We start from the raw sequence: 17,333 nt of genomic DNA, 5'->3' as shown, positions 1-17,333 counted from the left end.
ATTAAAAAAAAGCCATCTTTAGCGACATCCCAATGAATTTGCACCCCGGTTTGGGGTCTCGCGTCCCGTTTCCTTCCCTAGCGTGCTGCCCTCAGACACGCAACAGGAAGCGTTGTGGTGTTTCGCAACAACCTGACAACTCCGCCCCGGACACAAAGCAACCCTATCCTCCCGAGCAGACCCAACATTGAAACGAAGCAAGTTTTCAGAGGTTTTTTGACATGTTTCTTACAGAACCTGTTGCATTTTTAAATCTAAATTCAACTGTTCCTAGGTTTAAAAAAAAATCTAGCATCTGCAGGTTAACAGCCTACTAAATATTCCTTTACAAGGGACTTGGTTATGTTGACTCTGTTTTTGTTTAAAGCGTTGAGTTTCTCTCAGAGTTTCTTCGAATGGGGGAAATTTTAATATGTTTCAATTTTAGTATTTTGGGTAGGGGAAAGCTGCACTTGCATGTGTGGGTGGTTTTTTTAAAAAAAATGTTAATAGCTTAAATGAAACACCTAATGGAAATATAAGAAACATCAGGAGCACCGCAGAGGTGGAACTCTGGCTCCCAGCGAGCCATGATGTTAAAACTGGCACACCAACTACGCCAGTTCATTCTCACTTCTCTAGTGCAATTCTTCCCCTTCCGAGGTTAACTGTGTTTGAAAGCTGCAGGCATAAGCCCTGGTTCCATTGTAAACCAGGGTGTTGTAACGATGGTTTAAAGTGGGTTTTCAAACCATGGTTAGAGGGAGACCTGATAAGTGTTGTTGCATATCCAAACACTGGAAAAGGAGAAAGGTGTTATTCTGGAGAGGGGAGAATTGACGGGAGAGGGGCTTCATTATTCATAGCCGTGTTTTGCTAAGCATCAGTATTGTATCCGTCCTGGCCCAGAATGGCAGTACAAAAGCCAGACTGTCTGGAGCGATCACATTCAGCATTAAAATCTCTCTGAATTTTTTAAAAAAGCGTAATAAAAGAGAGAGAGGCTGGGCCCCGCGGTCCTTTCCAACTGCTGAACGCCACTTTTCCGTCCGATTTACAGCTGTGTTTAAAAACTAAACCCTCAGGTTACATTCTGCAGGTACAGTCACCTTTTCTGAACTGTTTTCCGGTCGGACCGTGTTTGTATTTCCTTTGTAGGCAAGAGCTGCTTAGATGAATGAATAACATTCCTTAAGGTTTTTTTCCCCTCTCCTATTTCTGATGTTTAATTTCTGTCCTGTTAAAAGGTTGAGCACCTTATTAGAACAAGTTTTAAAACCTTGTTTTAAAATAATTTTGTAACTTTGAAAGTCGATGGTTGCTGTAGTGATGTCTTTCACACATGTGAAGATAACCAATAAAGTCATTTATTTACAAGTTACGGCTCTAATTAATTTCTGGTAATCTTCTTAGATTCAGAATGTTGGTTTGACGCGGATAACTTGTGCTGGGTAATCCATTAATACGACTGTTTCCAGGGTAGAACTGGGCAAGCCGCCACTGAACGGTACATTCTACACCACCCGATCTTTGCCTGGCGCTTCTCTGCAGACCATTGAGTGTGACTTTTTAGTATCTAGTGCAGAAATGGGCAGATTCAGACTGTTTACTAGATACAAACTCAGATTCTTGAGTCTTCCAGATCCAGCATCAGATGTGACGAGAGTCTCGCTGGGTTTGTGGCGGTTGCCGTACCTAATCTTGATTCTCACCACGGAGTGGGCAGATTATGTGGTTATCTCACCAATCGTGTGGGTTTCATAGTACAGGGAGAAACATGAATGGAAGACTAACTGAAATGGCTCAGTTCAGAAGCGATCTACTCCTGATCAGTTCCTTTACATACCTGTATACAAATGAAAAAAAAAATCAAATGGTTTTTTGTGCAAATACATTTATTTGCCATACAGATGTCTGGAAACAGAAGAACACGCCCAGACTCTAAATGTGACCATTTTGGGTGTATGTGGTGGGTTTTTGTTGTTTGCTAAAAGTGGGTAACACACTCCGAACAATTCCAACGAGATCAAGAGCGATTTTCTTGATTTTGCGTAATAGATGGAGCAAAGTTTTAAATTATGTAGAAATATAGAGTTTTCCAACTGTAGGCCTAAATGCAAGCATTTGTAAACCCAAGGAACGTGTATTTGAAATGTTCTAGTATGTGTGTTGGGAAAGAAAAAAAGACAGCATGAACAATTGCGTTTGAGAAGATGTATGTTTTGATTTTTCTCCCCTAGCCAACTTAGGGTACAATTTTTTTTCCTTCGTGGGTTTGTGTTTTGTTCCTTTTGCTAACTAACAATCTTAACAGTTTTGGTTCCTGTGATATATCTCTTTATCGCAAAAGACCTGTGATATCAAGATATATGAAATGGTCATGCTTGGTCTTAAAAATGAAAAGGAGACCTGCCTCCCAAACTCTTCATGTCTCATGTGAAAACTGAACAGTAATTTGTGGGAAGAATAGGCAAGGGTTACTTCAAATTTTAATGTTCAGACTTTCGACCTGGGGAACTATGCAAGCGGTATACATGCTTCCTTTTAAAAAAGCTTTATTTCTTCCCTTAAGCTGGGAGGGTTACGAGTGGAACTGAATATTTAGAAACGTGGCAAAATTGACCTTTTTGTTAAAAAGGTGGGTATGTTGATCGTTCCTGCTTTCAATGTATGAGAACTGAAGAGATGGTCAAGGTCTTATATCCTGGTCGAAAGTCTCTTGAGCAGAAAGATGCACCTGTAAAATGTCATCCTTCTTTCCGGTAGATCGGGTCAGGTTGCACCTTTCTCTGCTGAAATTAACACGGGATCTGTTCCCGGAAAATCAGGGAACTGCAAGGGTTCAGAGTAGCCCTGAAACTCCGGAGCAGATCACGGGTTTGAGATGGTGGACCTTCGACTGTGTCCCTCCTGTAATGGCTTGCCTGGTTTTAAGCTTTTTTTTTAAAAAAAAGATGGTTCTGAAAATAATATTTTGTGTGTTGAATACTAAAGTTGCTTTTTAAAAAAAATTCGATACAAGATCCTTCAATGAAGAAACTGCAATAAAAGTATCAATTTCTTATTATTTATTCAGGAGATATCACCTAAGCCTCAAAGTCAGAAAAAAAATGAAGCTGGTATTAGCAGTTCTGCCAACATTCAGAAACCCGCACTGTTGCCCTCAACATGGTCTACAGGGAAGGCTCGCAGCAAGAAATGCAAACAAGAGTCTGGAGATTCAGCAGGGTGTATAAAGCCCCCTAAGTCACCAATTTCCCCAGACTTAATACACGTGGAAGATTTCACCCTGGCTTCCCAGCTTCCTCCTTCCGTGATAAATAAAACTAGTGAGCACAGACATTTTAAACCATACCATAATTACTGATAACATTCCGGCGGGAGGGAAACATTCTTGCTTTGTTTTGTTTTGAATGAGCGTTCAGGTGGGTTTTGGAAACAAACAAACAAACAAAAAGGCGGAAATGCAAATAAGGTATGACGTGGGAGCTCCATAATTACCTGGCGACCATCTCGCAGCGTTAGTTGCTCGCCTGTCTCTGGAGAAATGAAAGAGAGATTGAGTTGCTCTTCTGGTTCACAAAAGTTCTCCTGCACGGTTGTCTAGAGGCTGTTGCTGTTCACTACAGCTGATCGGCGATTGGCCAGCCCCGGATAGTCTGTCCTTGAGCGCAGGGGCAGTGGCGCCTGAATGTAGAGCGGCCCTTCCCATGCTGGTGGAAAGCGGTGGCGAGAAAGCAGCCTCGCGTGTCTCGAAGCATCAAGGCGCCCATCAGATCTTCAAGAGGGTCTGAGTCTTCAGAAGAAGATATTCTGTTCTTATGTGTTGTATTTCTCATCTCTGAGGAATTCTGCAGGCACTGCGTAACTGTGGGGCTTAGTATCTCCTGTGCCGTGTTGTATTTCTGTCAGATTCCCCCCACCCCCACCCCCCAAAAGGTGTCAGTTTGTAGGAGAAATATGCCCAGATGCTGATTTATGAAAGCCCTGGGAAATGTATGAAGACCTGCAATACGGGAGAGCAGCAGTCTTTTGGCAGGGAAATATAGAACATGCTGTTCTGGCCCGGCCTCCTCCCTCTCAGAGAACTTAGCATGCAGTGAATTAGGAGAGTTGTGGGTGTTTATTTGGTCTTCTTTGCTCCTGGACAGTGGTCAGTTAAGAAAAGACACCCTCTTTCCTAAGGGTGCCTCCTTGCATCTGCAATTGATGCCCAGCGGAAGAAAGAACAAGGCCCAATCCAGCCAGAGCACAAGCGCTTTTGTCCATTAATTTCTGCAGGAGAAGGGCTGAGCGTGTGCTCGGTAAAATCAGTGAAGTTGGGTTTGTCTGGATTGTGCCTTTAGCATTAGTGGGAAAGTGTTTATTTGGCCCCACCCCCCATTTGCTCCCAACATGTTTTAGTGCAAATGACTCTCTTCCTCGTTAACTTTCCCTCATTAAACGTTACCGTCCACGCTTGTTGCGAAAGCACAGGATGTCGGTAAGTAACCTTCATTGAGGAGAATATTACGCCTCTTTACGTTGAAAATTAACCTGAAAAGCTAGCAGGGTCCTCTCAGATGGTGGCCTCATCTACCAAAGGTTTTGTATCTAAATTTCCACATCTGTATCCTTTTCGATCACCTCAAAAGGGCCTCTTGTTAAGCACCAAATGTTGCGTGGGTACAGGGCGGAAGAAGAAATGCCTAGGTCTGCGGGACTTAACAGCCCAATTGCAGGACCGGCTTAAACACCCCCAAAAAAGTTGAGTTAGGATGAGTTTGTCTGCTGCCTAGCCTCGTCCCAACGCAATCACTTTTATTTTTTCAAGGATGTTACAACGGCATTGCGAGCAGGTACACAAACTTATTTTATATTTATGTATGTACGAACACATATTCTTGCCTCCTCCCTCCAAAATCCAAGCCGGAGACTTGAAGTGGTTTTAATACCGGGTGCAAGAATGGCGGAAGAGTGAGCAAGGCCTAGAGAAGTCCCAGTGGCTTTTATGGAATGGAGCTGCTGTGTTTCCCCGAAAATAAGACCTACCCCGAAAATGAGCCCTGGCGTGATTTTTCAGGATTGTTGGAGGATGCCTGAAATAATATTATCATTATTATTATTATTATTATTATTATTATTATTATTATTATTATTATTATTATTATTATTATTATCATCATCATCATCATCATCATCATCATCATCATCATCATCATCATCATCATCATCATCAATCAATCAATCAATCAATCAATCAATCAATCAATCAATCAATCAATCAATCAATCAATCAATTAATTAATTACATTTAATAGACCGCCCTACCCCCGAAGGGCTCAGGGCGGTTTACAAACCAATCAACATTTGAAGACAGCAAATAGTTTCAATTAAAACAATAAATAAATTAAACAAAATATAAGTCCTACTCCAAAAATAAGCCCTAGTTACAGCTTCTCCAGCACAGCCCCCCGCCCTGTGCCCCCGCCACGCCCTGGAACGCCCTTGTCTGGGTGCTACGCCCCTGGGGTGCAAAAAACAAAACATCCCCTGAAAATAAGCACAAACACATCTTTTGGGGCAAATAATTAATATAAGACCCTGTCTTATTTTCGGGGAAACACGGTAAGTAAAAGGATGCCCAAAAGTCCCCCCCCCCCCCCCCCCCCAAGCTCTGCTCAAGGCCTGATAGAACTGTGATATTCTGTTGCTGGTTTCCATGGGGTTTTTGTGGCTGCCCTTCTAGGGGAGGGGTATTCAACAGCGCCCTTACAGAGAGAACACTAGGAAACAGGGAGAAACATTGGACCACAAAGTGCATCCTTCTTTCCATGAATGTCATTTAAGGTATGACATCCTCCGCATTGACCCTGGCTACATCTTAGGGTCCGACCTCACGGGAGACTTCGAATCAGAAATCAAATATGCCGCGATGCCTGGGCTGCTGCTGGACTTGTTCCCTTGCCATTTACATAAGCAACGGTCTACTAGTGACAAGCCAGATCCATTGATCTGCCCAAGCCCTTTCTCTTTGAAGGTTCCCTTTTTACATACTGTATTTTATGAGTGGTTCTCTGATAGATGGGAACCTCTTTAGAGCAGTGCCGGATAACGGTCGTCAATTAATGTTAAAGTAAGATGGCCTGCGTGCTTCGTGAACGTTGCAAGGTCTTTTGGTAGGTCCGTCCCTCCCAGTGAGTGTCCTTAGATCCTCCAAAAACAACCCGCAGAGATGATCCCAGTGCTTAGTGACTGGTCCGGTGCCTTACGATTCTCTAGAAAAAGTTCCTTCTTCCTCTCCAATCAACTGATGGAAAAGTGTTCTTCATCAGTGTCCTAAATCAGTGATAGCTAACCTTTTCGAGACCAAGTGCCCAAATTGCAACCCAAAACTTATTTATCGCAAAAGTGCCAACACATTTAGAAAAAACAGTTGGCTCCGAGGCGTAAGTTACTCGGGAGTAAGCTTGGTGGTAGCTGGTGGCTTTGCTTTGAATCAACCGTGCAACTCTTCCAACGGGTGAATCACGACCCTAGGAGGGTTTACTCAGAAGCACACCCCATTGCCAGCAACCGAGTTTACTCCCAGGTAAAGGATCGTGCTTTAGTTCTTTGCATGAAAATCAGTGGGGTTTAATAGGGCTTAACAGGGTTACCTGCACTCCTTCCCCAAAACTAGGTCTTTAGTTTAATGCTAATAATCGAGCCCAGTGGCCCAGGCCAGCCCAGATGTGTGTGTGGGGAGTGAGGGCGACTCTGTTTGGGCGTGCCCACAGAGGGCTCTGAGTGCCACCTCTGGCACCTGTGCCATAGGTTCGCCACCACTGTCCTAAATCAGTCACCAGTATTATGAGAGGGTAATGTACTTCACTGTGACTAAAAAACCCCCAGAGAGAAGCTAAGTAATGAAGATTAGACCTTTGCAAGATGTTACCCACAGAATCTCTGGCTAGTAGATAAGCCCTGTGTCACTTTAGGTGTGTAACTCGACAACCCAAGTTCCAGCAACTCTTGTCTTTTGTTAATATTACATTCTTTCTTTTGTATAGTTGCCAGTGTGGCTAATGTCTCACTTGAGAAGCGTGGACTGTGCCTCCCTCTTGACTTGAGCCGCAACTTGGATGTTCCGATATTGGTAGCCGCGGAGTCGGCTTTCTGTAATGAACACCCCAGTAAAGAGAAGGAAGACAATCAGATGGTGTTGTGTCACCCTTCCAGAGCTGGAACTGACGGCAGAATAGCTCCTGTGGCATCAGGTAAAGTGTCTGTAGTGGTTAAGAGCAGGTGGATTCTAATCCGGAGAACTGGGCTTGATTCCCCACTCCTCCACCTGAGTGGCGGAGGCTTATCTGGTGAGCCAGATGTGTTTCCGTATTCCTACATTCCTGCTGGGTGACCTTGGGCTAGTCACAGTTCTCTCAGAACTCCCTCAGCCCCACCTACCTCGCAAGGTGTGGGGAGAGGAAGGGAAAGGAGCTTGTGAGCCACCTTGACTCTTCTTGCAGGAGAGAAAGTCCAAAAATAAGTCCAAAATTATCATCTTCCTCCCTCACTTTGAAATGCAACCAATGGGAGAAGGCCGAGGAGTTAATAGCTGTTTCCCCACTGATTGTTCTAACATGATCCCAAGTATGCTAAATGTGTAAATCCAACCAGAAATGGGGCTTACTCCTTGGCAAGTGCGCCTTGAATTGCAGCCATTGTGTCCTGCGTGTTCTGCATGCATTCATCTTACTTTTCAAGAGGGGTGCAGTACTGCTTAGTATAAATGAAGGGGAAGGGTCGTTCCCCCTTTCTTATTTGGGGCTTTCACTGAAAGTTTTGATTTTGCCTGTCGCCTTAAGAAGAGCCTTTTAAGCCAGGAGTGTACAATCCTAGAGGTAGAACAGGCTATCTGTGCTGGCTTAAATAATGATCCAGCACTTTTTACTGTTGGGGGCAGGGGCGTACCGCCCAGGGGGACACATGGGGTCAAATGCCACCGGGCTGCGGCCATTTAGTCACGTGGGGGGCAGAAATTGCCCCCACACCCCTCCTTCTCCCTGGGTCCATACCTTCAAGACGTGCAAAAAAAGGTTGTTTGGTTGTGGTGGGGGAGGGCGGCCGCCCATACAGGAAAGTGGGCGGGGGGACTCAGATTTTGCACCGGGCTATATTTTCCCTAGATACAGCTCTGGTTGGGGGGCGGGGGAAGTATTGCGGAACAAACTGGGATCGAATCCATCTGGTGGTGGCTGGAGATCACCTGGGATTACCACTGATATCCAGGCGGCATAGGTCATTTCCCCTGTCGAAAATGACTGCTTTGGAGGGCAGACTGTATGACATTATACCCTGTGGAAGTCCTTCCTCTCTCCAAACCCTGCCCTCCACAGACTCCACCCCCAAAATTGCCAGGTATTTCCCAACCTGGAGCTGGATCCCATCTATTGATTAATCAGCCTGTATGTATTTTGTTACCTGTGCCATAAAACAGAAATCTAAGTAACAAGAAGTACTATATCTGGACTGGATAAACATAAGAACATAAGAAAGATCCTGCTGGATCAGACCAGAGTCCATCTAGACCAGCACTCTGCTACTCGCAGTGGCCCACCAGGTGACTTTGGGAGCTCACATGCAGGAGGTGAAAGCAATGGCCGTCTGCTGCTGCTGCTGCTCCTGAGCACCTGGTCTGCTAAGGCATTTGCAATCTCAGATCAAGGAGGATCAAGATTGGTAGCCATAGATCGACTTCTCCTCCATAAATCTGTCCAAGCCCCTTTCAAAGCTATCCAGTTTAGTGGCCATCACCACCTCCTCTGGCAGCATATTCCAAACACCAATCTCGGGTTGTGTGAAGAAGTGTTTCCTTTTATTAGTCCTAATTCTTCCCCCCAACATTGTCCAGCTTTTTTCCAGGGTATACCAGTTTAGCGAGAATACCAGAATTTTCTCTCCTGGTGTTGTTAAGGACTTTAAGGGGGAAGCTGGGAAATGACTCTGCCTGGCATTAACAGCCTTCAGTTTTAACAATAGGCGTTGATTGCAATTCTAAATCAATTCTTGTCATTAGAACTACATTATCCTTGGGCACGTCTTGAACATCTCATTGGCTTTGTTCGGTGTCTCTAAATCGAGTTCCCCCCTCCTGCCCCTTCCCCATACCTGTGTTATTTAAAGAGCAAAGTCCTGCTCTCTTTTCACTTTTAGGCAGATGGCTGGAAGTTGTCGAGCTAATTTTGAGAAAAGGCTGATTTGGAAAGCAATTCAGTGGGGGGGGGTGGGGGGGGGTGGGGTGGGGGGGAACATCCTTTATTTAAACGAACCTTCTTGCTGATTGCAATCTAGGTAAAAAGAAGGAGAAGGAGAAAGAAAGGAAAGAGAAGAAGGAAAAGGATCACAAGTTGAAGCAGAAGAAGAAGAAGAAGAAAAAGAAGAAATCCAAACTGCTCGGTACAGTGAGGAGATAAGAGATTTAGTTCCACAGACGTTCTTTGGGTGGCTCCAGCCAAACGGTAGCATGGAGAGGTTCTATTTCTTTGGCAACCTGTTGCAAAATCGTAAGGTGGTTTTGCCTGTTTCATGCCCACAGTTTACGTGCTTGGGTAGCTCTGCTGAAGCGCAGTCCAACGGCAGACTGTTTCCTCTTCTGACCCACAATAGTATGAACATGTTGCACAGGGCTAGCAGCAGTGGTGGGATCCAAAAATTTTAGTAACAGGTTCCCATGGTGGTTGGATTCAAACAGTGGCGTAGCACCAATGGGGCTGGGCGGGGCACGATGGGGCATGGCCGGGCATTCTGGGGGTGGGGTATTCCTGGGCAGGGCTGTGGCAAGGACGCAGTCCTTGGGCGGGAAATGAATGCACGCAGGCGCAGGCTGCCACACACGCCAGTGCACCTCCTGCTAGACTACTTCAAGTTCTGCGTGCTACTGCTGAGAGGAGGAGCGTAACCAAGGCAAAAATCACATGGCAAAATCACCAATTAGTAACCCCCTCTTGGTACACACAAATAATTAGTAACCTACTCTCGGGAACCTGTGAGAACCTGCTGGATCCCACCTCTGGCTAGCAGTGTTCATATTTTGCACATGCACAGCTGGTTTGATGCTTGACCCTTCGAGAAGCATGGTTATTGTGAGATCATCCAGCCCGTTCGCATTTCATTGATTTCGTAATTGTGTTGTACAAAGAGCAGTTTGCACATCTAGATAAGGAGTAAAAAAGTTGGCTGAATCACTGAGCTTCTGAGAAATACTTGGGTGGGGACCATGTGCTTCTGTTCTGAGAGAAACTACACTGAATCAAGCGTGTCCGTGTTTTAATTTTGCTTTTTTTTAAGTCCGAAAGCGCCCCATGCTGTGCTGATAGAATAGCCTGCTGTCAATCCTCCTTGTGGACTCTGATTGGAAAGTTGGCATTAAAATGTTCTGGGGCGGGGAAAAATCCAATGCTATTTGCACACCCTCCCCCCAATAATAAAACCCCCAGTACAAATGTTCTCTCCCCCTTAGCACCCTGTTTCCCTGAATATAAGACATCCCCTGAAAATAAGACATAGTAGAGGTTTTGCTGAAGTGCGACATATAAGGCCTCCCCCGAAAGTAAGACGTAGCAAAGTTTTTGTTTGGAAGCATGCCCGACGAACAGAACACAGAAAAATAAGACATCCCCTGAAAATAAGACATAGCGCATCTTTGGGAGCAAAAATTAATATAAGACACTGTCTTATTTTCGGGGAAACATGGTATGTCGACTTGCCATGCTGACAGGGAGGATGGTCTTGTGTGTGCTGGCCCCTCCAGGCTCTGCTGGATTGCCTGGGTATTGCAGGCTGGGTCCACACAAACACATGAGGGAGTTATCTGTACTGGGGTAGAGTGTTTCAGAGTTAACTCAAAGAACATCTTGCCCATCTTAACACAGCTACTTGCTGTTGGTTAACTAAAAGACTGTGGTTGAACTTGTGAAAGAGCTGAACTCCTGTTTGACCAAGAAATTGGTTGTCTTTCAGTGTGTGTGTTCAGTTCTTCTAACCCTCCCCCAAAACCCCTATGGCAGGGGTCTGCAACCTGCGGCTCTCCAGATGTTCATGAACTTCAATTCCCATGCTGGCAGGGGCTGATGGGAATTGTAGTTCATGAACATCTGGAGAGCCGCAGGTTGCAGACCCCTACCCTATGGGTTGGATGCGAAGAATTGCAAGCAGCATTTTACTGGTGGGGTTTGCCTCTTGTGACTCATGTTTTGCAACTGCTTTGCAGACTATTCCGATTTTGAAGACAGCTCTCTCGAGTACCTGGACAGATGCTCCTCTCCACTCACCAGGTCCTCCGGGAGCTCTTTAACCCTGCGAAGCACAGCGATGGAGAAGAATACATCCTACCAGTACCCGAGGGCTATTCTGTCTGTCGACCTTAGTGGTGAAAGTAGGTTTCCTGTGCATTGTGCCATTCTCTGCCTAAATTCCCTTTGTCACAGGAAAAAGAGAGTTAAACAGACATGTACAGTTTCAGAGATCACACTATGCATAATTACAGTGCTGCTGCTTGGCATTTTGTAAAGAGAATTCCAACTTTACAGCCCACTGAGGTAATTCGTCACCATTTGGTTTCCCAGAGAGCCTGCGTGGTGTAGTAATTAAGAGCAGGTGCAGTGTAATCTGGAGAACTGGGTCTGAGTCCCCACTCTGCCACTTGAGCTTCAGCGGCTTATCTGGGTAATCAGATTAGCTTGTGCACTCCAACACATGCCAGCTGGGTGACCTCGGGCTACTCACAGTTCTTCGGAGCTCTTTCAGCCCCACCCACTTCATAGGGTGTTTGTTGGGGGGCGGGAAGGGAAAGGAGATTGCAACCCCTTTGAATCTCCTTGCAGAAGAGAAAGGAGGGATATAAATCTCCTCCTCCTCCTCCTCCTCCTCCTCCTCCTCCTCCTCCTTCTCCTCCTCCTCCTCCTCTTCTTCTTCTTCTTCTTCTTCTTCTTCTTCTTCTTCTTCTTCTTCTTCTTCTTCTTCTTCTTCTTCTTCTTCTTCTTCTTCTTCTTCTTCTTCTTCTTCTTCTTCTTCTTCTTCTTCTTCTTCTTCTTCTTCTTCTTCTTCTTCTTCTTCTTCTTCGCCAGCTGGCCAGGCATCTTTGGAAGAATAGGGTGAAATGGAGCAAATTATACCCTAAAGTTTGGTCCCTGCCAGCCGGCAGTCAAGGATTGGGGAGTAGGGGAGAGATTCTTCCACTGTACACAGGTGTCCAGTGTACCCCTCATGAGTATATTGCTGTAGATCAGGGGTCTGCAACCTGTGGCTCTCCAGATGTTCGTGGACTACAATTCCCATCAGCCCTTGCCACCATGGCCAATTGGTCCCATGAACTCAATTGGTCTATGAACATCTGGAGAGCCACAGGTTGCAGACCCCTGCTGTAGATAGTTCTCTAAACTCATCTGATCCTTTTCTTCTAAAAGCTACCTAAGCTAGCGTCAGTCTCCACATCTTCTAGTGACGGGCTGTCTGAGTAACCTCAGTCTGTTCCTTGCAGAGTTCATTCGATCACACTTATCTTGAACACCGTATATGACAATTGAGAAATGCTTCCTGCTGTTGAGCCACAACATGTATTCACCACACGTACCCTTTCTACTTCCTTCTTTTGCCTACATAGCGCTGTCGATTCTCAGCATTTTGGTGGGTTAAAAGTTGTGTAGGTAACACAAAAACCGTGTCGTGTTTTCCATCTGTGGGATGGAGGGGAGCTCTGTTAGTGCTTGTAACAAGAAAATCTCTTGAAATGTCCAAAAAGAGCAGCTCTGTTTTTGAACTAGCCAGTTCTCGCCCCCATCACATTCTCTGATATTCCATGCGATGTGCTTTTCAACAGAGGATGCGGTCTGGTTCTCTCTTGGTCCATGGGCCCCTGCCTGACAAACACTGTCTCTGCCTTCCTTCTGAATTTCAGACCTCTCCGACATGGAGTTCTTGGACGACTCTTCTACCGAGAGTTTGCTGCTGAGCGGGGACGAGTACAACCAGGACTTCGATTCCACCAATTTTGAAGAATCTCAGGATGAAGAGGACACCCTCAACGAAATTGTCCGGTGCGTCTGTGAAATGGATGAAGAAAACGGCTTCATGATTCAGGTCAGGAATTCACTGCTGATGGACATGTTTTCTTGGGGATTTATTCTCCCAGTTGAGACTCAACAACACGTTGCAGGCAGCTTCCAATTGCCAGTTCCGGGCTCTGTAATAATTATTACCGTCAATATTTAGCATTTACGAGATGACCTAGATCCGTGGTGGCGAACCTTTGGCACTCCAGATGTTATGGACCACAATTCCCATCAGCCCCTTCCAGCATGGCCAATTGGGGCTGATGGGAATTGTAGTCCATAACATCTGCAGTGCCAAAGGTTCGCCACCACTGACCTAGATGCCCCGGACTAGCTTGTTCTTGTCAGATCTCAGACCTTGGTTAGAATTTGGATGGGCAGTCTCCACAGAAGTCCAGGGCTGCTATGCGGAGGCAGGCAATGGCAAACCACCTCTGTTATTCTCTTGCCTTGAAAGCCCTGCGGGGCTGCCATAGATCGGATGGGATTTCTAGAAAAGGCAACACCAACCAGATTTTTACTTTCATTTGTCTCTAGCGTGGTGTAGTGGTCAAGAGCAAGTGCACTCTAATCTGGAGAACCGGGTTTGATTCCCCGCTCTGCCACTTGAGCCGTGGAGGCTTATCTGGAGAACTAGATTAGCCTGTGCACTCCCACACATGCCAGCTGGGTGACCTCGGGCTAGTCACAGCGTTCCGGAGCTCTCTCAGCCCCACCCACCTCACAGGGTGTTTGTTGCTGGCCGGGAGGGAAAGAAAATTGTAAGCCCCGTTGAGTCTCCTTACAGGAGAGAAAGCGGGGATATAAATCCAAACTCTTCTTCTTCCTCTTCCTGTTGATTGCAAAGTGAAACCCACTTGATTTTGTAAGTTTGGGCTGCTTTTGCTGCCTAACAAGCAACTTGCTAAGTGTCTGTATGCAGCCGTTGTGTATCCTGTGCATACCCGTTACGGGAAAAAGTTACTATCTGTCAGGAGAGCTCTACTCCCTACAGATTCTCTAAAGGGTTCTGCCACTTGCTTTATGGAAAGACTTCTGAGAATCTCAAATCAAAAACACTGAAACTATACTGGAACAAAATCAAGGCAAATAACTTTTAATATCTAGTAACTTATGAACAGCAGCCCATAAGGCAAATAGGCTAATATCCCTTTAATCCCTTTAAACACGTGGAGAAAATCTCTGTATGTAGAAGAAGAGAAGAAGAATTTGGATTTATATCCCCCCCCCTTTCTCTCCTGTAGGAGACTCAAAGGGGCTTACAATCTCCTTGCCCTTCCCCCCTCACAACAAACACCCTGTGAGGTAGGTGGGGCTGAGAGAGCTCCAAGCTGTGACTAGCCCAAGGTCACCCAGCTGGCGTGTGGGAGTGTACAGGCTAATCTGAATTCCCCAGATAAGCCTCCACAGCTCAGGTGGCAGAGCTGGGAATCAAACCCGTTTCCTCCAGATTAGAATGCACCTGCTCTTTACCACTACGCCACTGCTGCTCCTTAATTGTGTTACATAGCACTGTATAATCATATAGTCTGTATACGAATATGTACATACACTAACTCCGTACATGACATAATATAAGCAAGGAACAGGAACAACAAAACTAACAAAGTACACCATTAAGGAACCTTGCCAGGAAAGCTGAAAAATGCTGTCTCATCGGCCCCTGCCCGCACGGCCAAGTCCTTGTTTCGCAGTTTTAGTCACGTTGATGTGATTTCAAGAGCAGGTTCTGGGAAATCGGACGTGGAGTGGCGTGGAAAAGAGTACTTAGTTCTTCCCTCATGTGACAGAAATCCTCAGTGAGAATTGGCTGCCTTTCCATTTTTTCACCCAAAAACGTTGGTTCTTTTAGATCAGTGGTGGCGAACCTATGGCACAGGTGCCAGAGGTGGCACTCAAAGCCCTCTCTGTGGGCACAAGCAAACAGAGTTCATCATGTGGGGGGTGGAAAATCACTCCCCCTCACACACATCTAGGCTGGCCTGGGCCACTGGGCTCGATTATTAGCATTAAACCTAAGATCTAGTTTTGGGGAAGCAGTGTAGGTAACCCTGTTAAGTGCTGTTAAACCCCACTGATTTTCATGCAAAGAACTAAAGCGCGATCCTTTACCTGGGAGTAAGCTCGGTTGCTGGCAATGTGGCTTGCTTCCGAGTAAACCCTCCTAGGGTCGCGATTCACCCATTGGAAGAGTTGCATGGTTGCTTCAAAGCAAAGCCAACAACTACCACCAAGCTTACTCCCGAGTAACGCACGCCTCAGAGCCAACCATTTTTTCTTAACTAAAACCTCAGTATTCAGGTTAAATTGCCGTGTTGGCAATTTGCGATAAATAAGTGGGTTTTGGGTTGCAGTTTGGGCACTCGGTCTTGAAAAGGTTCGCCATCCACTGTTTTAGATGCTTCTTCCCACCTCTAGAAAGATAAAATAACTTTCTTCTATTTAGTATCAAAACCAAAGCTGCTATGATGTACACGTAGCAGCAAGTAGTCTGCTGATGACTTCTCAGTGCGTGGTAGTGAAAAATTGCCGTGTCCTCACTGAAGTTACCCAAGCTTGAGAAGGAAGCTAGATAAATGCACCAATTTATATTTATAAAAATTTTTGAACCAAGATGGGAGCTAGCTTTTAGTTCAAAATGAATTTGGGTTCACCATACAGTTGTCACTCTTATTCTCCGTGTGCTGTCAAAGCAAGTTGTGAAAATGTGTGTCCTCCTGCTCCCCATTGCCCCCTTCTTTTATCCTGACTACAGTGTGAAGAGTGCTTATGTTGGCAGCACAGTGTATGTATGGGGTTGCTGGAAGACAGCATTCCAGAGCAGTACGTCTGTTACGTTTGCAGGGACCCGCCTGGTATGAGCAAACTTTCAAACTAAATTCTGAAATTTCAAGCACTTCTACTTTGTCGTTCTATTTACAGTTTCTGTGGTGGTGGTTTCCTGGGCTGGCTTGCAGAGTTCTGTGGTTACTGGTTTATACATTTCTCCTTTCCCCGTTCCATCTCAGTGGTGATGTAATAGAGATGTTATGCTGTATTCTGACCCTCGATGTTTGTGCTTTTGCTGGGTTTTTTAAATGATTTATAGTCTACCCTGTTCCGTAGTCTCAGTACAGGTATAAAAGTGAAACCACCCCAAGTAATATAAACTCCAGTGACAGTAAACGTAAAGGTGTGAATATCCTGAGTAAAATAAAATCCAGTGATACTAAACGAATATCCATCCCTTTACCTGCTTAACACCTGTTATTTCCCTCTTCCCCCTCCTTAGCTGTCCCAGGCAGATCTTATAGTGTTTCTGAAATGCTAAAGTGTTAACTTCAAGTCTCTAGTGAGGGGGAGTGCAAACTAATGTTTTTTTTGGGGGGGGGTGGGGGGCTCCCTGAGCACGACGACAGAGTAAGATCTGATTTCTCCCCTTGCTCGTAGGTCAGAGATGGAGTGCCAAGTATTTCTACGATAAAGACTGGTTGAACAATGGCCACCTGTGCGGCCTTTCATTTTTGAAAGAGAACTATTCTCACTTAAACGCCAAAAAGATAGTGTCAACACACCACCTCCTGGCCGATGTCTACGGTGTTACAGAAATTCTTCGAGGATTGCAGCTGAAGATTGGGATTCTCACGTAAGTGTCTCCTGGGGGAACTTGCTTTTTCTTCCTCTTTCCTCGTTTCTGTCACTCTGCCTGAGCGGTGATGAGGATTTGGGGTGTCCTCAATCTTACCTTGAGTGCAATAAAATGCTTTTGAAATGCTTTCCATGCTGGAGGTGGAGCAAGCTTGTTTTCTGCTGCTCCAGAGACTAGGACCATGGTGGCGAACCTTTGGCACTCCAGACGTTATGGACTACAACTCCCATCAGCCCCTGCCAGCATGGCCAATTGGCCATGCTGGCAGGGGCTGATGGGAATTGTAGTCCATAACGTCTGGAGTGCCAAAGGTTCGCCACCACGGGACTAGGACAAGCAGTAATGGATTCAAAGTGCAGGAAAAGAGATTTCACCTAAACATCAGGGAAAACCTCCTGACAGTCAGGGCTGTTCGACAGTGGAATGCGCTGCCTCGGAGTTTGGTGGAGTCTCCTCCTTTGTGGTGAAGTCTCCTTCTTTGGAGTTTTTAAAAGGGAGGCTGGATGGCCATCTGTCAGGAGTTCTTCGGTTGTGTGTCCCTGGAATGGCAGAAGATTGGACTTGATAGCCCTTGTGTGTTCCTGGAATGGCAGAAGATTGAACTTGATGGTCTCTTCTAATGCTATGATTCCATTAATCTTTGTAGTGACATGGCT

General features: G+C 45.6%; 1 protein-coding gene across 4 annotated transcripts in view; it reads left to right on the top strand.

The window, feature by feature from the left end:
* The window catches only part of PHF20L1 (PHD finger protein 20 like 1), a 76,186-nt gene that overhangs the window by 46,440 nt on the left and 12,413 nt on the right, over nucleotides 1–17,333 (top strand). For all 4 annotated transcript variants that reach the window (XM_048508050.1, XM_048508049.1, XM_048508048.1 and 1 more), the window contains 7 exons: nucleotides 3,056–3,308; nucleotides 7,011–7,217; nucleotides 9,292–9,396; nucleotides 11,210–11,374; nucleotides 12,896–13,077; nucleotides 15,805–15,904; nucleotides 16,479–16,674. In XM_048508050.1, the coding sequence (XP_048364007.1) occupies nucleotides 3,056–3,308; nucleotides 7,011–7,217; nucleotides 9,292–9,396; nucleotides 11,210–11,374; nucleotides 12,896–13,077; nucleotides 15,805–15,904; nucleotides 16,479–16,674 (1,208 nt within the window). The remainder of the gene's footprint in view (nucleotides 1–3,055; nucleotides 3,309–7,010; nucleotides 7,218–9,291; nucleotides 9,397–11,209; nucleotides 11,375–12,895; nucleotides 13,078–15,804; nucleotides 15,905–16,478; nucleotides 16,675–17,333) is intronic.

Source organism: Sphaerodactylus townsendi, linkage group LG09 (genome assembly GCF_021028975.2).
Source record: "Sphaerodactylus townsendi isolate TG3544 linkage group LG09, MPM_Stown_v2.3, whole genome shotgun sequence".
Taxonomy (NCBI): Eukaryota; Metazoa; Chordata; class Lepidosauria; order Squamata; family Sphaerodactylidae; genus Sphaerodactylus; species Sphaerodactylus townsendi.
This window is presented reverse-complemented; position numbering and strand designations above follow the sequence as displayed.